Below are 24,581 nucleotides of genomic sequence, written 5' to 3'. Positions count from 1 at the left end.
TGATGTGAGATTCCATGGGAGGTTGTCTTACATTCATTGTCCATCTGGAAGAAGCTTGTCCTAATAAATATGCCTTTTTAAAGTGATTTAAATGTGAGTGGCCTTAATCCTTGATTTTATTCATAAATGGTATTTTGCAATATTACACTATCTGAGATTTTTCTCTCCCCGGTTGTATGGTGGAGCCTACACTGAAGGTGAGGATTCCTATAGAGTGGATACGAAAGAGGGTTTAGGATCCCATATAAATTCCTAAAAGGCGTTTCATTCACCTAAATCTGGTGAGTGCATTTGATGTTGGTTTGCACGGGTGGAAGGTGGACGTTTTTTTCTTTACATTAGAAGAAGAATTTGAAAAAATTTTTTGCACAAAATATTTTTTTGAGATTTCTGAACTTTTGTTGTCTATTAACCATGATGGACTTCACTATTAATATAATTTTTTATATATGTTTGCACTTTGTATATTGATTTGATTTAAAGGTCTATGTTTGCGCTGTTTATTTATATTTATAGAAGAGAAAAGAACAGAATAGAAAGGCATAGAATAGAAAATAAAAGAATGGAATAGACAATAGAATAGAACAGAAAAAAAAAGAATAGATTAGAATAGAATAAAATAGAAAGAATATAGCTGTCTTCCGAAATTCGAATTTCGAATAGAAAAGAACCACAATTCACAATTAATTCAGATCGCTTTGATATTTTCTATTCAAATTCAATTTGACTACTTCAAATCCATTGGAAAATTTTGAATCCGTTTGAAATTAATAAACAAAACTAAACTAAACAAATTTTGTTACAAGTGCAACAAAACGAAATTAGTAACGAAACAAAACAAATGTTCTCACACTGTTCCTGGGGCTTGCATATCCTCCTTCAGTCCCCTGGACCTGCTAAGTGCCTCAGCTCTCCCAGTCTTCTAACAACTCACATAGCTGTCCCAACTCTTTCAATCCTGTGGGTACGGAATTGCTCCCACATGGGGTACTGTCTTCCAAGCAGTTCACCTCTCCTAGCTGGAGCAAACACCTGTCTCCACATGATGGCTCTGTCTTCAAATAGGAGCCCTAAGCTATGCTCAGGCTTGGCTTATAATGACCCTGCACACCTGTGTACTTAGACAACCTACTGGCCTTCAATAATACTTCAAGCCTTCAAGCTCCAGGTCCCGATATGGGGTTACAAAACCAAAAGAAAGCTTAAAAGACATCTTTCTCAGAGTTTTCCAAACTGTATCTTTGAGAATCCTGTGTCATTTCTTTATCACTGTCCTAAACTCACCCCGTGTCAGGTCCTGGCACTTGTCACAACACTCACATTATGTCTGTAACCCAAGTAGAGAAAATGTATCTCGCTTTTCAACATAATGACCACTTAGGAAGTTAGGAGAATCTCTTAGATACCTAGACAATAGAAAACAATGGTTCTCATCCTTTGTCATTCTACTTAAAAAAAAAGAAAAAAAAAATTTCTGTATGTTTCCATTGGGGAGATTTGCTTTCACTGCCCATGACAATGGCATTGGATACTCCAACAATTATGTGATTTTCCTTCCTAAACTCCCAACTCTGTTCCAGATCACTTGGAATATTTGTATGTTCTCGGCCACCTTCATGTGTGCCATTTTGCTCCAAAGTATGACATGAATGAAAAAATCTATCAAAGAAACTGTAACCCACTTGTAATTGACTCTACTACTAGCGCAGTCTTCAATGAATATAAGAAATCTGTTTTATTTCTCAAAGCTATATCGACTTTTTTAAAGTGATAGTGATTGTTATATTTGGCAATGATGGCCAACGGAAGCTGACAGTAACAGACACGTAGCTGGAAATCATATTGCAAAAGAGCAAAATAATACATTATAGCTTAGTGAATAAAGCCTAATATCAGGTGACTTAAATCTTTAGCATCTACTAAAAACTTAACAGGTTTATGCATACTGACCCTTTAAACAAGAATTCTGCTAAACTGGTTATACTTAATAATTCAAATCCAGTTAAAAAAAACAGCAACTCATTTTGTGAAAAAGAAAAAAAAAACTTTATATGTGTTCTTCACACCTCTAAAAATCAGACACATGTAGAAAAAAATATGACTTTCCTTTGCTTACTTCTTGTTATGTCAGGACTGTGCAGGTCTGATCTGTTTAAAAAAAAAAGCTTTGATCCTGAGTTGCAGCATAATCTTTCCCCATGTAGTGATGTCAAGGAGAGAGTGAGCACAGGGGGGAAGGCATAGAGTTGATTTACTAAAGGCAAATAGACTGTTCACTTTGAAAGGAAAGTTGCTCTCTGCAAAGTAATTTTCTCCAGAGCTTAGTGTATGAGGTGAAGTTCTTCTGACTTTCAACACCCTATAATGTGTATTTTCCTTGCATGTGATTGGGTATTCTTTGTAAGGTAAGGTAAGTGCAACTTAAAATGAACAGAATTTTGCCTTTAGTAAATCAACCCCATAATCTTTTTCAGTGCCATTAATTCAATTATCCGCTTGCCAACCATACACTGTAGTTTTACTGCTACAGTGCGGGCCAGCTGCGCAGTATCACGTCTATATACGTAATTGTTTATTTCTGGGTAGGTGGAGCCTGCGCACCTGCAGACCCGGCTGTGCTGTCACTGGCTCCAGCACATGCTGATCAGCAGGTCCCGGCCAATGATTCATGGCTGGAGCCTGCTGATCGGCGGAGTGGATGACAGGAGAGGTATCTGTGTTAGTAAACAACACAGATATCTCTACTGACAACAGGGATGTGCCGGTTTTTGTCTCCCTGAAAAGCAGGGAATAAAAACCGTCACATCCCTTAGTAAAATCAGCACACAGTAAACTCATGAACACTTGCTAGGCACACAGTTTACCTTTTGATTGCCCCAGATGTTAACCCCTTCCTACCCAGTGTCATCAGTAAAAGGACAGTGCAAATTAGTACCACTGATCACTGTATTAGTGTTACTGGTGATGTCAGTCAGTGGTGTATTTAGGTTTTGTGTTGCCCCAGGCAGCAAAAAAATCGGCCATAACCCACACAGAGAGAGCCTGAGATCAACCAACACCACCCCCCCACCCGAGAAAGCCTTTCACTACCACCACCACCCCTGCAAGAGAGAGAAAGGCACTCACCTTCACAGCTCCAGACATTCTGTGGAATGAGAGTCGTGTTCTGCATACACCGTCCACCATCAAGCAGCCCGCAGCCTCTCTGGGATCCCACCTCGTCCCCATGCTGCGTGTATCCCTTCTTCTCTCTCTTCTAAAAATGGCGCCCTAGGCAAATGCCTTGTTTGCCTTGTGGTAAATAACCCCTGATGTTAATGTCAGTTAATTCCCACTCAGTGTTAGTTAGTGTCAGATTGCCCACCACATTATCACAGTCCTGCTATAAGTCACTAATCACCGCCATTACTAGCATGAAATAAATAAATAAAAATTCCATTATATTTACCGTCATTAGTAGACTCTGTAACTTTCACGCAAACCAATAAATATATACTTGTTGGGATTTTTTTTACCAAAGACAAATAGCAAAATTAATTTTTTCCTAAATTTATGAAATTTTTTTATTGGATATGTTCTACAACAAAAAGTAAAAAACATTGTTTTTTTTTTTAAATTTTCAGTCTTTTTTTCACTTTCTGCAAAACCCAGTGGTGATCAAGTACCACCAAAAGAAAGCTCTATTTGTGTGAAAAAAATTATATAAATTTCATTTGTTTACAGTGGTGCATGACTGCACAATTGTCAGTTAAAATAGCACAGTGCCGAATAGCAAAAAATGCCCTGGTCATGAAGGGGGTAAAATCTTTCAGAGGTCAAGTGGTAAAGAAGTAAAAGTGTTTGTTAATTTTAGTTGCTAATTCAGCAGCACCTCATTGTAAGACAACAGCTTTCCTCTCTATCGTGGCATTTTTTTTCATTTATCTCTATCTACCTCTGTTTTTATGTTCTTAATTAAAGCTGCTGCTCTTCTTAGCATTGGTGCAGAAGAGTTCCAAGAGGCACTTACCTCACATTGTGTAGTAACAAGAGGAGAGACCATCATACGCACTAACACAGTGGATAAAGCTGGTGATGTAAGAGATGCCATGTCCAAAGCTTTGTATGGCAGACTTTTCAGCTGGATTGTGAACCGAATTAACACTCTGCTGCAGCCGGACAAAAATATATGGTAAGTATTGCATGTGTTGTCGTCTGTAAAGGTGCTGCAGTTTTCTAAGGCAACTATACAAATAGCAAGTATCTATCTATGCACTTTTAGAAGATTTTGGTTTAGGATATTTAGCAATGACTCTTCGTGGGTTAGGAACTCAAGGGATCTGGTATGATAGCCCATATAATACTGCCAACAGAACCTTTTAGCTCTGCACCAAACTATAAGATTAGGGTTGAGGTTTAAAGTGGTTGTAAAGTGTGACGGACTGCCTGGCACCCCACCTGGATGCCTCTGCCAAACAGTGCCCTTCAAACCCTTCCAAAAGACCAAGAGCTAATACCAGTCCTTTACCCCAAACATCATACACAGACAAGATGTTGAGGTAAAAACCAAAGGAATAACTTAATTGAACAGAAATACAGGTTTTTATACACTTTAAAAATAGGGGCAATCACCACATGAACAATAAAAACAAATCTTACACATTCGGGGTAAACATCACACAATGATTTGGTATTAGTTTAAAGTTGACACAAGACTAATCACGTCAGGGGGATTAGCAAAGAGACAGAAACAATAGGTTACTTAATTAACAATGGGAATTCACACCAAGGAGGCACACAATGAGGAAAAGACACTCCATACCTAGACAAGATAGACAAATACAGGTACATATAAAACCTTAATAAACATATTATACATAATAGCAGGAGACCCCAGCATCAGGTTGTTTTGAGCTGAATATAATCTTTTGCTTTGAGTCTCTGAGTCTAGGAGGGGATTGAAGCAGTCAATGCTGGTTTCTCCAGTTCTCCAGTTCTTAGAGTCAGTGTGTTTTGGGAATAGAGCCCCTTCAAATGCCAGGGCCCATAGTCATTAGGCAAGAGGCTAGCCTGCAGTCCCTTGAAACCCCCTGTCACGGTTGGGTCTGTCATATAAAAGCTCTATTACCTTAATGCATTCTAGGCATGAAGGAAAAAAAAACACCTGTGTGCAGCATCCCCCCCCCTCAGCCCCACTAATACTTACCTGAGCCCCATCACAATCCAGTGATGTCCGGGGACTCTCCCTCCTCATTGGCAATCACAGCAAGTGAGCCAATGAGGAGAGAGAGGGAACTGGACTGAGCCGCGGCTCTGTGTGTAAACACACAGAGCTGCGGCTCAGGAGTGAGCCTGCTTGGGTGCCTCCAAAACAAGCTGCTTGATCTGGGGGCTCTTGGCAGGAGGGAAGGGCCAGAAGCACCGGCGGGGGAACTGAGAAGAGGAGGATCTGGGCTGCTCTATGCAAAGCCACTGCACAGAGCAGGTAAGTATAACATTTTTGTTATTTAAAAGAAATTTGACAGGTACCCGTTCCCCCGTCCGCTCTGATCGCCAAGCCGATCGGAAGTGGAAGGTGTCCTCCCTTCCTCCCTCCCCGTAGTCTTCTGGAACATGTGACAGGTCCCAGAAGACTACAGGACCATTCAGGAAGCACAGTGCTACTCGCGCATGCGCAGTGGGCACCCAGCTGCGAAGCCACAAGCTATTACATCCGGGTGCCCACACTGAAAATGCCAGTGCCCAGGAAGAGAAGACTGTCACCTGATGAGGAAGAGGATGTCTTCAGCCCTGGATAGACTTCAGCCCTGTATAGACTCCAAGACCATCCAACATCAAGCATACAAAGTGTTTGACTCTGGGAACAACAGAATTGCAGGAGAGAATTAGGAAAGTCAGTTTAAATGCACTGGAGGTGGACTACTAAGAGACTGAATTGGTAACATGACATATTCTCTTTAACTTTAAGTGGTTCTATGAATTAAGGTAAAAAGCCTTCTGCATGCAGCTCCTCTCCCTCCGCATCAACACCCCCTAAATACTTACCTGCGCCCCATCACCATGCAGCTATGTGCACGAGAGCAGCCATTGGACAGAGACACTTTGTGTATCATTCGCAGGTCCAGCTCAGGAGTGAGCAAACATGTGTGCCCTATAGCAAGCAGATTGCTATGGGGGCACATGGCAGGGGAGAGGAACCCAGAGCACAAAGTGTCTCTGTCCAATGGATGCTCTTGTGCAAACCATTACACAAAGCAGGTAAGTATGACATGTTTGTTACTGTATTTTAAAGAAAAAAAACATTTAGGTTTAGGATCACTTTAAGCTTCAACTCTAACCATAACCCCTATCATGCTGTACTTACCCTACTGGCAACAGAACCTATTATCTCTGCACCAAGCATTATTATGCCAGAAACCTTCAACAGCTGACAGAGTCAATTTTAGCTTTGGGTTAGGGTGCAAGGTAAAGGCTTAAGGATATGTGTTAAGGTTAAAGGGCTATGATTTTAGTGACTATGTATTGGGTTAAATTTGTTAAATTAAGGGTGATGCTAAGTGTTAGGGTCAGGTTAAGTTTGCAGAGTATAAGACTTAAGGGTTCAATTTACATAGTTTGGGGGACAGGAGTCTGGACATGTGGGGAAAATCTGTTTTTAACTTTTTTGCCATTGAAACCCCTGTGCTGAACCCTTTCAGAGTCAGTCCTCATCACCAAAATATATAATTTTTCAATTAGCTATGGGACAGAAATCTGTCTTTCACTGCAGCCAGTGCGTCTTTAATTAGTCACTGTTGTAAGATAAAATCCACAAAGAGTGCTCTGCTTCCAGTCAAAAATAGAGACTGATAGAACTACATTGAGCAGAAGCAGGTTCATTTATATGTAATGAGCAAATATGCTTGCCCCTATGTACATATACAACTACAAGTGATGCACAGAAACAAGGTTTTGAAAACATTGACAAACAATAATAAGAAAATATAATTTAAACTGATCACTTTCACATGCATACTTAAAAAAAAGTTTTGTAAGTCTAGTTTCCCTTTAAAGGTGCCATATTTAGAAGCGACTTTTGTAAGTACTTTCTAATTACCTTCAATCATGCAATTATAATTATAATAATGAGTGAAAAATATTCTCAAGTCTAAATAATATGCAAATCCTGACCAGGTTTAAGATATTACCTTAAGCCTATGACTGCCATGAAATTGTGTGCTAAAAGCAAAGTTCTCTTTTTGTTTCTAGCAACACCGAGAGCGGTATGAATGTGGGCATTCTAGATATTTTTGGATTTGAAAACTTCAAAAGGAACTCATTTGAGCAGCTTTGCATTAACATTGCCAATGAACAAATCCAGTTTTATTTTAATCAGCATATATTTGCCCTGGAACAGGTATGTGGTTGGATTCCTTTAGGAACAATTGGATCTATTTATTTTGTGTTGTTTTATTCAAAGCTCTTTGGAGTTTCTCTATCATACTTAGAACTTGTGTACTTATTTAAATATCAAACTATATATATGAAACAATATTTCTAATCTATTTAACAAGAAATTTACAGCATCAGTATAAAGAAATGTTTGAGTAGTATATGCTTTAAAGTACTCTTTCTTTTGCCCTTGCAGAAGAAAATAAAAGGGTCACCTAACCTTCCATCTACCCGACAGCATATACTAACCTTTTTGTTTAACACTTCTCCAAGCGGCTGCCAGGAACAGGGAAAGAAAGTCTTGCATAAGCTCAGAGCTTATACAGGGTCATAGTCTCTACCCAATGTGACAGCACTGGGCCAATCACAAGGCACTAGAATTGTGGGAAGACCCAACTGACCCCCTGGCATGCATGAGTAAGGAAGAGGTCACTTTAAAAGCCTACACTTTAGGTTCAATTGAACTCTTAAAGTACCATAAAATTGTGTTCTAAACACATCTCACATGATCTGGTTGTCTGGAGTGATGCAGAGGCTCTAAGTGGTAACATACGATGTAGTCATATGTCACTTGAAGGGTTTTTGCTATGAAAACACTAAATAGACATGTCACAGTAAGGTATTGTGTTGTCAAATTATATGGGTAGAAGGAGAGCTGGAGAGGCCCTTATGTCACTGCAGGTTCTCCTGCAGCGCACACCCTGAGCAAAAGTGGCACCAGCAATGGTGAAATAGCTGTCATTACCAGTACTATGAGCAGCTGTTACATATTTTGGGGCTGGCATTTAGAAGCTGACATATCAAGAATGCTAGCTGGCTGACTGGCTGAAATGCAATTTTGTAAAACAGTGAGGCACTTGGATTAAGGGGAAATTGGTACTTACTAAAAAAAATTGACTTCCAATTTAAAGGGATTTTTTGTTCAAAAGGTTTATGGCTGTTTGGTTAAATTCTATGAATGAATCACCCACCAAGACCCCTCCATAATTATTATAGTATATTGGTTTGTTTCTCTCTACTGATTGGTTTAATTCTATTTGATAATTGTTTCAAAAGACAGCAAGAAAATATAGACATCTGGTAGAAGGGATGTCTACCTAAACTCTGATGGGAGAGCTGACATTTAGAATCTCTGAGAGGGTAATTGAATACATGGGTAAATTCGGCCACTGTAGCACTCATACAGCATAAAACTGTGCATGTTCTCTACACAAAATGCTTTGTTTGAGTGTGGTGTGTTCATGATTTTTTCTTTAGATGGAATATCAGAATGAAGGAATAGATGCTGCTTTGGTGAAGTATGAAGATAATCGGCCTCTCTTGGACATGTTTCTACAGAAACCGATGGGTCTGCTTTCCCTGCTTGATGAGGAGAGCAGATTTCCCCAAGCAACAGACCAGACCTTAGTTGGTAGGAAAGGATATGAAATATGGTTCTCACACCACAATGCATTTCACTTTGTTTTCAATATCTTGGATGCTAAGAACATTTATACTGACATACACACAACCTTGCCCTATATACATACTTCAGAGATCCCGAATCTTACCATTTGAGTGCCTCCTAGGAGTGATCAGTCTATGGATCATATGCTTGCTGATCTAGATGTATAAAACTGTTTAGGCCCCATAGACACAAGGGGAGAATTTACTAAAAGTGGTGCACTCAGAATCTGGTGCAGCTTCCAATTTCAGCCTGTTCAATGAAGCTTCAGCAGTAAAACCTGGAAGCTGATTGGTTTCTATGCAGAGTTGCAACTGATTTTGCACTATCCAGTTTTTAAAAATAACCTTCAAAGTGACAATATTGGGTCTATGGCAGTGCCACATGCCCACTTCTTTCAGGCAAGGTTGGCTTAAAATAATATGGACATGTAAGAAAACCTATTCCAATCACTTCTGTATTTTCACTTGTCTCCTCCTATCTGGACATTGATATGTACACACAGTTAGGTAGAGTGTACATATTTAGGTAGCAATCTGCAGCTACCTGCAGTGTTCATGCCTGTTGGCACACTTATAAATGCACAATATAGTAGAACACTGACAGCCTGAGGTCTGCTTCAGGAAAGTTTTAAGACATAAATGGCCCTGAGAAAATGATAACAGTGGTACACAATTTTTATACATTAAATTAGTATTTGTATCCCAGACTACAGGCCCGTCAAGGTTCTTCATAAAGTAACAAACATAGTACTTTATGTGTGTACTAGTTCTACTGTGTTTATTAGCCTTTTAGTGAAGGAAGAAAAATGCTCATTTAAGACTCACGTACAGTTTTTAAGTGAACTGATATCTTGGTTGTATTGAGATCAAATGTAAGTACAGTAAAACAACAGAAACATTTGTGTATGAAATAATAGCTATCATTCATAGTCATTTCAAGGAAAACTCAAACAAGCAAAATTTCAATCAGTTCGGGACATCCTGCAATTCACAATTTAACCAGTAGCCCCAGCCCTGAGATGTCTTTCCTCAGCAAGCAAAAAAATTACCAGAGAGGCTAGCTCATTTTGGGCTCTCAGAGGCGTGGATGACATGTTTCAATTCTGACGCAAAGAAAGAGCTCTTGAATTGAATAGGTCAGTGCCCCTATAAACTGCAGTATAAGATCTTCTGCACACTTGATGGGGCTCGAGTTGGAGCACTTTATGAATTCAAATCCCTCTGAAAGCATAGGTAAAAGTTCCTTAATAAGGGGTGAGTACAAATGAAAGCAACTGCTCCTTGGACCAACCTTTTTCAACCAGAGTGCCCAGGCAACGGGAAGCTAGCGGAGGGATTGGCAGAGAGGGGTGGCAGATACAGAACGGTTAGTAAGTTGGATGAGTCTGGCAGCAGCATTCATGAGAGACTGAAGAGGGGATAGCCTGCGATGAGGTAGGCCAATGAGCTTGCAAAGAGCAAGACACGGCAGTGGGCTCCTATATTTGGATTATGCTGAAGGTGTAGTAACCATTAGGCCAGGTGAACTAAGCCTCAATATGTGTAACTTGTGAACAGTGTCAGTTAAACTAGGCAGAAAGCAGCACGCTTGAGCAATGTCATTGGCAACCTGAATGGCTTGAGAATTAAACTTTCAACAGATCCGTGGCATCGTTCAGGTAGCTGATGGTCTTTCTGCAGGTGGGGGCCCCCAGTGTTCCTATGGTGTCTCCTTCAGAGATTACTCCAGACAGCAGTACTCTGGACCACCAGCCCACAGGATCAGTTCCCTTCACTCTCTCTGTGTCCTAGCCTGACCTGGTCCTCCAGCTTCCTGCAAGGCCTTCTCCTCACCCCTGTTCTCCAGCTCTCGCACCTCACTTCTTGTCCTGAGTTCCCGGGCTTCTGTATTTATTTGCCTCTGCCCACATGTCAGCTCCTCTGGGAAATGTAGTTCACTAGCCCACTGTCAAACAGCAAAGTCCTGCAGTCAGCCTACGAATCCCACAAAGCTTTGCAACAGGTCTGTACAATTAGGCTGCAGGACACTGCTATCTTGTGTCTGTTTAACATCCTGCAAGCAGTATCATGGCAGGGTGTTACATAAACAAGTTTTTATTTTTTTTTTCGCTTAGGTAAAGTGAATCTACTGCCAAAACTTTTTTCTTGTTTTTGGATAGAAATGGGGAATGTTAAAGTCTCTGTGAGGTTGTCCCCACTTGGGAGATTCTCCCTCTCTGTTTGTTCTGGTGGCCATTGTCACTGACACACAAAGTAGGATAGGATTCCAAAACAAGTTGTTAGTGGAAGAGGCGACGTAAAGGGGGGACTCCTGTTCCAGTGACAGCTAATGTGCCTACTACTACTGATACTGACAAGGAGCTGGGACAAGAAGTCATACAGACTCAAAAATGGAAAATATTTAGATAGAGACTCTTCTGCAAGTTGATTCTCGTGTTGGAACCTGTATTAGAGAATTGTGACAGGTGACAAATTAGCCATGTAAATAAAGCCTTACTTAAAAGTAAAGCAAATTAATAAAGTATACTTTTGTTTTCACAGATAAATTTGAAGACAATCTCAGATTCAAATACTTTTGGAGGCCCAAATGTGTTGAGCTTTGTTTTGGCATCCAACATTATGCTGGGAAGGTAAATCTTCATTAATCTGAAATAATTTTCATAATAAATAAAAAAAAACTTTTGTGTAATTGTAAATATAGGATTTCTCTTTTTTAGTTTCTGACATCCTGATTATAACTGCATGGAATACTAAAAAGACTTAAAACAGAAGTATAGCCAAAGCTTTTTTAGCTAGACTGCTCTTATGGATCACAGGAGTTCAGTTTGTTCTGTACTCCTGTGACCCATTACAGAGCTGGTCCAGGCTCTGAAAAGATCCCAACCATATGGTTGAGCCAGCTCCTTTCACACCCTCCACAGCCCAGCACTCCACTGGGTGTTGGAGGGGCAGAACAGAGAGCCAGAAACTGACAGTCAACACTCTCTGCTCTGAGCAGAGAGGAGAGCTGAGCGACCATTGGTGTCTGATTGCTCACTTCTCACTGCAGAGCCGGGGGAAGACAGATGCAGCATCACATCAATGCTGCATCAACCTAGGTGAGCATGTTTTTTTTTTTTAATCATACTTCCCTTTTTAATCTTTTTTCTTGTAAGAGTGGTTGTAAACATCAGACATGAAATATTAAAAAGCATATCCCTCTATAGTGTGTACTTGTCTCAATTAAGAGCACTAAGCGCATATCTGTCTGCTGCTTCATTCCTCTGTCAGCATAATTCACTTCTGACAAATTTTCCTGATGTCCAGAGAAAAATGGTGGCGGGAAGTAACCTCCAGCAGATTGACCTGTTCCTGTGGGCTATATGGAGGGGGGAGTCTCTACTCTCCAATCAGCTCTCAGAGTTCTCCTCACTGAGCTATGCAGTATGTAATTTCAGCTCTCCCCCCCTGCTTTTTTTCTGAACTTTCAGGCAAGCTTTATAGATTCAGCCCTAATGGAGAAGAAAAGACTGCAGATAGACAGGTACACCTTATGTAGAAGGATTGGTTTCATCTCTGCGTATCACCTGAGGCCAGTCACTTGATGGGGTATAGGTAAGGGTTTACAACCACTTTAAGAACAACATGAAAATTCAGCACCTTGCACCCTTACAAAGTATGTATTTAGAAATATCCTCTTTGATTGTAAGCTCCTAGGATCAGGCCTTCCTAACCCTCTTGTATTGAACTGTATTGTTATGGTATTGTCTCCCATTATATTGTAAAATGCTGAGCAAACTGTTGGCGCTATATAAATCCTGTATAATAATAATAACTATCCGGTCAGATAATTTCTACCATCATGATGAACCAAAATGCATAGTAGCGTGTTATAGTGGTCCAATGTAGTTGCATCAGGTGTGTGCTGGTTTTGTAAGTTGAGGTGCCATTTGAAATGTTGCAGTACCATACGTTAAAAAGCATGCGTTTTACTGCACGTTAACAAAATGATTAGGTCTACATGAGCACTAAAGAAAACCTGTACGAAGAAAACTATAGGGGATGCTATGCCTGCCTGGAGTTTACATGTTCTCCCTGTGCCTGCGTGGGTTTCGTCCAAGTGCTCCAGTTTCCTCCCACACTCCAAAGACATGGTGGTAGGCGAATTGGCTCCTGCCTAAATTGGCTCTAGTATATGTATGTATGAATGTGAGTCGGACCTTAGATTGTACACCTCTTGAGGGTCAGGGTCTGATGTGAATGTATAATATATATGTAAAGCACTGCGTAAGTTGACGGCGCTATATAAGTACCTATAAAAAAATAATAAAATAAAATAAATGTCTAAGCACTTTTTAAGTATACTTGCAGCTTGGCTCTCTCGGTCTAAAACTCTGTCAGGACTTCTGAGCTCCATACTTGTTTCAGGTCAGTGACTCGGAAAGTATTATAGCCAATGGATCAGCATGACAGCCAGGCATCTAGCATTTCATAAGGATGTCAGCAATGGCAGCCTCTGTATTCTCTTGGTACAGGTTTCTTTTAACAACACCTTGCTGAAGAAGCAGAGCAGCAGGTTGTCTGGCAACTGCCATACCTAAGATGTGCAAAGATGGCAAATCACAGCATATTGATAACCAATCCAATCTTATCACTTTTAAGCAGTATGATGAGAAGAGGTTTTATATTTATCCTTGTATTGAATATTTCATATGCTGTGTATGACGTTATTTAACTGATATACGTTTTGGCAGAGTGCAAATAACCATAACCCTTATTCTTCCTGTCACAGGTCCTGTATGATGCTTGCGGATTTCTGGAGAAGAACAGAGACACTCTGCCAGCTGATATTGTAGTTGTGCTGAGGACATCAGAAAATAGGCTTCTTCAGCAGCTCTTCTCAAGCCCTCTGACAAAAACAGGTATTTCCTTGCATCCCCTGTTTAGGTGTCCTTGCACCCCCTGCCTTGGCTTCCACTATATAGGTAACAGGCAGCTGTGAATATAACATTTCTCTTTCAATGGTTTTTATAAATTTTTTAAACAGTATAAAACAGAGGCAATAAAACACGCCCACGCAGGGGCTATCAATTGCACAGATAAACAAAATGCAAAATAAAAAAAAAGGAAAAACAGTGCTCTAATGCCAACAGGGCAAAAGGTACGCCCACGCAGGGGCTATCAATGGCACATAAGTTACAAAACATTAATGTAACTGACTATTACAACTAAATGCAGCTGCCCAGTCACACCAAAAACAGAGAGAGAGAGAAAAAGGAAGACACAGGAGAAAAAAAAAAGGGGGGGCAAAGAGCAGGGGTCCAAGAGCGCCAATACCGAACGCCATTACATCCCCAGACTAGCCGGGGGGAGTGAGGGAAAGGCATATTGCAACCACGGCTCCCATATTTTCAAAAATTTATGTTGGGAGTCGTTGCGGATACTCGACATCTGTTCGTTGAGCATCATAGTGGTCATACGATCCCGCACCCCCTGAAGAGGAACAAACGGACTCTTCCAGGCCTGAGCAATTGTTCTAGTGGTGGATAAAAACAGATAGGAAGCCAACTTCTGCTGGTGTGCCAAGAGGCCCGGTATGGGGCAATGAAGCAAAGCATACCGAGCATCTGAATATAACATTTCAGTAAATTACCTAATTGCAATCATTCATGCTAGACACAACTGCATTAAAGTGGTTGTAAAATCAAATGTTTTTTTTACTTTACTGTATTCTCTGCATTAAAGTAAAAAAATCTTCCAATACCCGTGCCCCCAGCCCCCCTCCCTAACACTTACTTGAGTCATGTCCTATCCAGCACTGTGCCTAGCTTCAGTTCTTATCTCCCCTCATTGTGCTCTAACAAGCTTGGCTGAGAGCAGTGGCAACCACTGGCTCCTGCTGCTGTCAGTCAAATCATGAGAGGAGGGAGCGAGGGCCATGTCCGAGCTGCACTGTGTGTGTCTACAGATGCAAACAGCCCAGCTCAGGATCGAGCCTGCAGGAGTGCCCCCATAGAATGTGGCTTGCCATGGACGCCACTCTGTGCAAAACCATTGCACAGAACAGGTAAGCACAACATGTTTATTATTTGAAGAATAAGAGTCTTTGCAATCACTTTAAGGTGATATTTCACTGGAAAACATATTTTTCATGATAAATTTAGTAAAATCTTTACATGGCACCTAAAAAGGCTGCTGTGCTGGGAGGAAATAAAATAGTAGAAATAGCAAAATGTAACAAACAATAAACAAAGAAATTAGATTCCTGACTAATATAAAGAAGATGGGTGAAGTGAGACATAAACACTTGTTTATTTCTACAGACGCCTAGCTGTATATACTGTATCCCTCTACCAGCTCTGTATTATCACTTTTCCAATAAAGGGAACACTTTTGTTTCCCTTAAAGTGTACCGGTACCCAGATTATGGACATGAAGTGATTTTTTTGTCTTTAACAGGCAGTAAAGAGCTTTGAAACAGGCGCTCACTTATCTCTCTAGCTCCAGGTACTGTGGAGTCATTTATCTTCAAAGATCAAAACAAATACCCTGAAGCTGGGTGTCAGACAGTTTCTAACAGTTTATTACATTTTCTGTTTGTTTACATTAGAAGTCTGGCACAAAGTCACATTTCTGCTGGCATGTAAAATAAGAGGAGATGAATTTCTCCACAATGCCTACAGCTACTGACGTTATTGAGGGCTTGTTGTAGTGTTTGTGTGAAGAGAGCAGTGTTGATGTGTTGTAATGATGCATTGCACTGTTTACTTTTTTTCTCAATTATTTTAAAATGCCATAAAATGACATTTCATTCATCTTTATGCACTGCAGTGTGTTGCAATGCAATGTAGTGCTTCACAATACACAGTACTGAAAGAAAAGAAGAGCATGTCTTTGTTCTTTTAAGTGCACAGCATTGCAGTGCAAGGCAAATTGTCTATGCGCTGGAATTGCATAGGGGAAAGCTGCCCAACGCAGCCTAAGGGCTCATGTACAAGGGGCATTTGTAAAACTATTCAGACTGCTTGGAACTGACTGCTAGAAAATGTAGGTTAAAAAACGTCAGTTTAGCCACGTTTGCATACCGCGTTTATGCGCGTTTGCGTTTAGAAGCATTTTTAAAAGATAACCTCAGGAAACCTTCCCAAATACCCAGAATGCACTGAAAAATAGTAAATAATTAACTATTTCAGACATTTTGAGAGAAATAGAGAGAGCAGAAGCAGAGAGATCAGTATGTGTTGAGATTACCCATCTTTTCTGGTTGTATTCACTATGGATCCCATCATGAGCATAATGCAGCACGTTCTACCATTTTTTACTTCACGCGAAACCTGGAACTGACTGCGTTGGTGTAGTGGGTCCATTTGAATACATGGAAAACGCTTTGCATGCATTTTTGATGAAGAAAAAGGCTCTGGACAGCATCTGAATATGGACCTGTCAAAAAACGCGTCTAAACGCAAACGCTTGTAAACACAGTTAATCGCATTTATAAGCGTTTACACGCGTTTACAAGCGTTTGGCGTTTGAAAAATCTACTCCTGAATGCAATTTTGGTGCACGACTGTAAGCTCAACTGCCTGTAAACAACATAGTGTACATGGACACATAGGAAAACATTAGGGAGAGTTCAGGGGCTGCTGAAAAAAACGCTCAACAGCTCCTGAACGTCAGTTTAGCAGCTGCAGTGTACATGAGCCCTAATGCATATGGTATGAATAAGCCCTTAAAATGATTGTTCATAGTCTGGGCACAGGTGCACTTTAGAGGGTTTTTTAATATATTTGCACCCGTTCTATAAATGTATATTTGACAGCATCACAGCAAGGACAGTCAGACTGTATGTCACCATGTACATTTCACTCTGTGTGACATTCAATGCATGTGCAATGGAGTCATGTCCCAGGGAAGCAGCTTTTTTTACCTTGCTGCATAGTACAAATTCTGATATATCATCTCAATAGAAATGAGGGAGAATGTTGATGCAATGGCTGTGCTGGAATTGTTGTTTAGAATTGTATCCTGAAGGTGGCACCATTGGCCTCTTGTCTACAGACAGCATTGATGAACGTCTATTCAGTATGCCAATGTGGTTCCCATTTCTCATTTATAAGTGTGCTTCTGTGTTCAGTATGTAACCGAATGTACTTTATTTGGTGATGCTCACTTTTGTTCCTCACATCTGCTCTGACCTCATTTTAACATTGCTTACGTGTGATACTTTATAGTCAGGGACATAACATAGTAGGATATATGGCTGCAAATAAATCCTGCATTATCCAGAATTGTGGTGAAAAGTGCTTACCCCCAATTTCCAGGCACAGATCTTGGTTTCAAGACCTATTTCTGGAAATATCTGTAGGAACTCATCTTTTACCTATTTGCTTTAACACCACATTGCAACTTATGGTTGATTTAACCACTTCCAGACCGGACACTTTTACCCCCTTCCTGACCAGGGCAATTTTCAGCTTTTAGCGCTATCACACTTTGAATGACAATTGCGCGGTCATGCAACACTGTACCCAAATTAATTTTTTACCATTTTTTTGAGATAGATAAAGCTTTATTTTGGTGGTATTTATTCACCGCTGGGATTTGTATTTTTTTTGCTATGTAAATGAAATGTCCAAAAATTTTGAAAAAAAGTGTTTTTTTAATAAAATTTTGCAAATAAATAATATTTCATCATAAATCTTAGCCAAAATTTATTCCGTTATCTTTTTAGTAAAAAAAAAAAAATCCAAATTAGTTTATAAGCAAAAATTATAATTTTTAAACATTTTTTTTTACATTTTTATTTTATTTTTTTATATTATTATTTTTTATTTTTATTTTTATTTTTTACATACTGTCACCCTAGCAGTACAGTGTCACCATGGTGACACTGTACCACTTGTGAGGGGTGATGAAGATTTTTTTTTTTTTTTTTTACACTGATTGCTTTTACACCCATATAGGATGTAAAAGCAATCATTTCTCTTTCTCTCTGTGTGCATTCATGCACTCATTGAGAAGAACTGAGTGAGCTGTGATTGGTCACATCCTGTCACATGGTACAAGGCTTTTGTGAATAGCCTTGTACCATGTGACCTCTGTGATCATTCACAGATTTCACACATAGTAAGCAATGATGTCACAAGTGACATCTTGCTTACTACTTTGCATGTGATCACTGATTGGCCAATCAGTGATCACATGATCGGGACCTCGTACAGAGGTCCCGTCCGACGATCGGTGTTTCACTGTGTCCGGAGGACACAGCGGGCACCGGATCGCGGTGCTGCGCGCTCCCAGGGAGCGCGCACAAGCAGGGTGCGGGGAGGCCGTTTATTGACGGCCACCCGACCCTGCAGTGCCACCGTCCGGCCGTTTATATACAACGGCCGGTCGGCAAGTGGTTAAAAGAAATTTGGTATATGAAGCAGGGGCGGACTGACAACTCATGGGGCCCCCAGGCAATAGGGGATCATGGGGCCCCTGTGTCCTTGCCCAAACTCAAAAAAGCCTATGAAAAAGGTACCAGGAGCATCTCATGGGGCCCCCTACTGACCCCGGGCCCTCGGGCAATGCCCGAGTTTCCAAATGGTCAGTCCGCCCCTGGTATGAAGATTGCAGAGCCTGCCATTACTTAGGTCCCATTCTGAAAAAGTTAACTACTGAAATAATAATTGTATTGTACGCTTGAATGGTGACTACAGAAAAAAATGGTTGCTGACCTGCTGCTTTCTTAGTCACTTCCCCTAGCCTGCTGATTGGACAGTGAAAGAGTGGTTACACATTACTGGGGTCATCTCTGTGTTCTTTACTTCTGTAAGCAAGATCAGTACTAGGCTCACAAGAATGGTACTAAATAGTAGACACCCAAGTACTGAAGACAAAAGACCACCAGCGCTGAAATCATTGTGCTCCATAGTGTCTCACAGTAGCTGTCACTTGATGAGGTGCAGACCTCTGATGATGGGGAAAGCTTAGCACTAACAAGAGAAAACACAACAGGGCACACTCATGCATTACCATGGTATCAAATGCTTTATTATAAAACAAGTAACAAGTGCATACTCACAAAAGGACCATAAAAACAGACATGGAGCCAAATATATCAGTCCCAGGAACAGGTTAGCGGTTGGAACGCTGATGCGTTTCGGGAGACGCACTCCCTTCCTCAGAGCCTGGGACTGATATATTTGGCTCCAGGTCTGTTTTTATGATCCTTTTGTGAGTATGCACTTGTTACTTATTTTATAATAAAGCATTTGATGCCATGGTAATACACAAGGAGAGTGCGGTATATAGCTATATACAGTTCTCTTTAGATTTCCCTGGTCCTTTGAGGGCAGCAAGGCTTGCATTCCTTTCTTACTCATGTGGGGATATTGACATTGTGGAGTCCACTGTCCAGCGCAAGAGCACATGCTTTCGGTTGCTTTTTTCTTCTTTCCACAAGGAGAGTGCGCCCTGTTGTGTTTTCTCTTGACACCCGAGTACTACCCAACGCTCTGCCAGCCTGGGTGCTGCTGTGCAGGGAATTGCAGAAGGCTGATCTCAAGGCAGATTGGGACACATTTATTAGCTGTATGTAATCATAGTTAAAGTGGAACTATGGGCAAATCTTTTTTTTTTTTTCAATTTGGACAGAGTACGGAAGAGTAATAACCCCTGTCAGTATTTTTTTTTTTTTTTTGCTACCTGTTTCCCATTGGGGAGATTTGCCTTCACTTCCTGTCCTATAACCAAAACAGGAAGTGAGAGGAAATCCCTGCAAATTAGGGGAATTCCTTGGGGCCCCACCAAATCACCAGAATTAGTGCCCTCTTTGGAAGACATCCCCTCTATTACTTTTCTGGGTTCAACCCAAAATTTGTGATTCTCTTTTACTTTCACTTTCAATAATAATGGTAAACAGGACAAATAGAGAATCTCTCTAATGGGGGCACAGACAGCAATAAAAACCCGCAGGTGTTCTAATCCCTCTCCACTCTATCCACAACTAAAAAGTTTTGCCTTTATTTTACTTTAAAATGTTACTAAGCCCCGGACCCTGCATTCACTATATCTGGTCTCCCACAGTACACACAACATGGAAATGCAATTATTTTAGTAAATATAAACTGCTAAATACCTTTTCTTATCAGCAGTATATAGCAGTCTTGTGACTTTAGCAGAGCACTGGTTAAAGCTTGTAGAAGGAGTTTTCTTTCTGCTCCAGGAGGATTTGAAACCTCTGACCCTCTGTCTGGACAGTGTTGATTGGCCCTGTGCTGATCACATGCACTCTCCCAAGACAAAAAAAAACAAACCTCTCTAGCAATAAATCCAATAAAGAATGTAGCGCTACTCTTTAAGGTACATATACACATAAATAATAAATTAATAGGTGATGTGTGATCACAAAATTGCATCAATTTAAATAAAAAGTGAAAGTGATATCAATTATTATTAATTATTAATTTGTGCCCATGATTCATTAAATCTACAAAAATAAATTCATATAACTCATAACATGTAAAAAAACACATTTACATATATACATAGGTATATATAATACCGTGAATATAGAATCACACGTGCCTCTCCAACACCCCAGTGTAACAATGCATAAAACAGTGCTCACAAAGTCCAATAGGTATTAATAGTGACAAAACGAAAAGCATGCGCTTCCAATGACTACTGTTGGTGACCATAAATAAACAAGAAATCATGTGGATCTTTGGGTGAATGTGAATTCTGACAATCCGACCACCATCTGGATTAGCCTCTCACCTCATCACTTCGACCCTTGCGGATCAAAGCGCTTTTGTGGATCCCCCTCACAGATCCTCCAAGATAGCTATCACTCCAAATGTTGCTCCTTGTCGCACCCAAATCTCTCAAGACTTAATATTCCACCAATGGCTCCTCTCCAGGTAATTTGCAGCATCAATCTGTATTAAGCGCAGGAGGATACTTCCATTTTGCATTTCTAGTGTAGAGTTATTCACCTTAAGTTCATCACAGAGGACAAGGGGGGACTCTTTGCATCAAAGCCTTGGCTAACCATCAACGTCAACTTGTCCCACAACCGTGCTTTGAAGTTCCCAAATGCTCTGAAGGTCCAGAAAAGTTCTCAGCAGCTCAGCTACAGTGTGTCTCAGCAAACAAGCAGCCAACAGCAAGCCGCACACAGCACTCTTTTTTCCAGCTCCAAACACCTCCATCTCTAGCAATACACACCAAACTGAGCATGTGACTACGGATTCAGTCTGTATCAGGTGGTGATTTCAACAAGAGGAGAATTTTACACAATGCAGAGGATTAACCCCTTAGGTTCCACAGTGATTATAACAAGCATGCTTTACTGCATATACAGACTGATTTTACTGTTGTGGGTTTAGTAACACTTTAATGTTTTGCTATTATCTGTTTTGTTTGGAGCAATAGCAAGGATGTATGAGTTTTAATTGTGAACTGTTGGCTGAGCAACTGAGATTATGGGATTTTGGGCTTGAACACTTCTGAGACATTATGTACGGGGCATTGTAATGTTATCATCATAGGGACTTCTGTAGGGACATAAGATAGCCTATGTTGTCCTTGAACAAGGGGAACTCACCTTCACCACCATTAGACACAAGGTGAAAACTCACCAGATAGCAGGACCTCCCAGCATAAAATAAGTCAACATTCGTGGATGTCAAACTCTCTGTTTCTTGGTCTTCCGCTGTTCCCAATTGATGAGTATTTCCAGTATTCTCCTATTCAAATGCAATACACAAAGGAGAGCTCCTGTGGCATGATAAAGCTTGGTACCATTTATTACAACCCAAATAAAATATAAAGGTCAGCTTCAGACTCGCAAGGAAATCTGTCACTTCCTAATTGATGACGTGTGACATCAGTGCGCTAGCTCCACCAACGCATTTCATCCTACAGGATGTCTTCAGAGGCCCCTATATTTGGATATCATCTGTGTAATTACCTTTTTGCCTGGAGTTTTTCGTTAATTTAGTATTTTTCACCAGGTGATCCTGATTTAAGAAACATTTAACTGCCTTGTCAGGACCTCGTCTTTATTAAAGTTATGTGCATTGAATCTCACATCTGGTATCGTTGACTCTAGACAGGCTTGGAGGTTGGGCTGTATGGGGTATAACCCTATCCAAATATTATTGGCCATGTTCAAATCTTACTAGTTAGGCTGGAGATTTTGGACTGAGAGACCATTATTCTTCCTTCTTCTTGTGGCAATATTGTCAGAAGGTTTCCAAACGTCTCATATTCCTCTTAAGTGTATAGCTAACTTTCTCATACAATTATATAACTATATGATTGGTCTATTGCTTATTATCAAGGCTGTTCCAATGACCTTGTGCAGAATAATTCACTGACATTCCTATTACAAGCAATCTGTAGCTGGTGTCACATTTAAATTACAATATAATAGAAATAAATTCATTTCTTCGTAGAGAGGATTAACATTTTCTAGAGGAAGCAGAGCAGCACAGTTGTAGAACACATACTGAATAGAACTTTTTTAAAAATTAGCATGGCAAAGGTAAAAGGTTTTACACTCTCGGCACCTATCAAATATCCAATAGATTTTAGTATAAGGAATATTTCACTTAGAAATTCATGGGGAGTTTGCAGATGTTTATGCATTAAAGGCCCACTGAAGCTGAAAATATTGTCTTTTGGTAACTGGATGTGGTTAATATACGTTATGGTAGTATTAAAGAGGTACTAAGCCCAAAACCAAAAATGTAATATATTGCAATTTACCAGTCGTTAGATATGGTAGATGCTTTTGTTTTCTTTTTTTTTGGCTTTTTAAACTCTGTTTTCACCTGGTGATCTGGCCAGTAACACACCTCTTGTATTAGAGGTACCCCACTCTGGATGAAGAGGCAACAGAGACACCATTGGACAGCAGCATTGTCAGTCTAGTGGGAGAGTGGTGGTAGATGCATTAGTAAATCGGACACAAGGGGGCGTCCCCTTGTGTCCAATTTATTTTCTACAGATTTCTGCTTCGCTCTATGGGGAGCTGCCTTCACCATCCATCCACCACCTAGGATCCTTTGACTATGGACTCCCCTGTCTCCATTTGTTGCTGCATCACCACCCCATTTTGAACTCATTACTATTGTACGCTTATTCCCCTATTTGTTTTTGTATTTCTCCTGCTTCATCCGTCATTTGTCACTAACCTCTCTAGACTCTTCATGTGTGGTCCTCTCCCAGCGCCGTTTTGTTTTTCGTTTGTAGATGCATTAGTAGATTTGGATACACTAACACATTAAAGCCAAACTCCAGCTAACACATTTTAAGCAGTTACAGCAACAGTTTTATTTTTATTTTGAGATAAAGGTATTACATAAATAACTAGAAATCGATCATTGTAAACACCCCTGTCAGTGGTAAATGGTTGTCTCAACCCTCTAATTGATACATCTGTGTGACAACTTGTTCTGTTGAAGAACACCAAACTTACTAGCAGGAGGTGAAAACAAAAGAAAGACTAAAAAGGAAAACTAATGCAGCCATCCCATGAAAATTGGGCAGCTGCAATATAATAAATATTTGCTTTTGGGTTTAATATCACTTCAAGTTTATGAACTTCTTTTTTTTTACATGCCTATATGTATATCTACCTAAAATACACTGACCTTTGACTTACACTGACCTTAACCATTTGACCCTAAATCTGACCTAGATTAAACCCTGATCTAGCTCTTTTTTCTTTTGTTTTCTTATTATTTATTTGTTTACACTTTTCTCACCTAGCAAAGCATGTATCATTTTACAGTGTATCTTTTTTCTTTTCAAGAAACGGAAACACACACAGTGGCAGGGTGTAGAGTGAGTGATCACTGTGATAGCCAATCAGAGGCTATTACAGCAATCAGATGATTGGGAACCAGGCCTCTCATTTCCTGATCATTAGTAGGAGATCCAGGTCTCTATGATAGCCCAGCCTCTGTGCTTGGAGCTCACTGTGCATATATGTGGCCCCATGGATAAAGACCCACTTCCCTGAGGCTGCATATATGTGTGCACTCAAAGGGAAGGGGTTAAGTAAAAAATAATAAATACACATATTTTTGCAGGTAAAAAGTGAGTTTACTATTTTTTCAAAACAGGAACTTGGAAAGTATTGCACCTGCAATCAGTGAATCGCAGGTGTAATGTCAGGCTCCTGCACACTCTTCCTTCAGCTCTCTGCCCCTACCTCCATATGGGCTTTCAGTTAGAGAGCTGAGATTAGAGATTCGAGAGGAAGATTTAATGGACTACGAGTGTGCTGATCAATACACTAGTAGTCCATTGAGAACTCAAGCCACCTGTCATAGTGGTAGAATGGACTTGTTGTTTATTCATTCACAGATCTCTGTGATGTAATGACGCAGCTGTCACTGCAGGAAGGGGGTCACAGGGTGGGAGGGGTGCTAGAACATGTTAAACCCTCAGTGTTTCTCAATCTTTTTACCTTGGAGGAACCCTTGGCAAAAAGTTTGAGATTTATGGGAACCCTTGAAGTAATGTTCAGATCTACAGCTCACGGAACATTGGTGTGATCAGCGAACTGTTGATATAACACTAATTTTTTTATATAGCATTAAATAATATAATCAATATTAAAATGTACCTGTTTATTGTAAAACTTGTGCTTGCTTTTTTTTTTTTTTTTGCTAAATATTGGGTCAAATTTGAGATTAGCAATGTACAGGGGGACAGCAGGACAATGCACAGGGTGTCAGAAGGGC

General features: G+C 40.3%; 1 protein-coding gene across 1 annotated transcript in view; it reads left to right on the top strand.

Annotated features, from left to right (window-relative positions):
- The window catches only part of MYO3B (myosin IIIB), a 463,809-nt gene that overhangs the window by 210,195 nt on the left and 229,033 nt on the right, over positions 1–24,581 (top strand). Inside the window, exons 17-21 of the mRNA XM_089690537.1 lie at positions 3,961–4,171; positions 7,228–7,375; positions 8,668–8,821; positions 11,398–11,486; positions 13,628–13,757. Of these exons, the coding sequence (XP_089546663.1) occupies positions 3,961–4,171; positions 7,228–7,375; positions 8,668–8,821; positions 11,398–11,486; positions 13,628–13,757 (732 nt within the window). The remainder of the gene's footprint in view (positions 1–3,960; positions 4,172–7,227; positions 7,376–8,667; positions 8,822–11,397; positions 11,487–13,627; positions 13,758–24,581) is intronic.

Source organism: Staurois parvus, unplaced genomic scaffold (assembly GCF_062004578.1).
Source record: "Staurois parvus isolate SC_StPar_1 unplaced genomic scaffold, SC_StPar_1.0 ptg000530l, whole genome shotgun sequence".
In the NCBI taxonomy this organism is placed as follows: domain Eukaryota; kingdom Metazoa; phylum Chordata; class Amphibia; order Anura; family Ranidae; genus Staurois; species Staurois parvus.
This window is presented reverse-complemented; position numbering and strand designations above follow the sequence as displayed.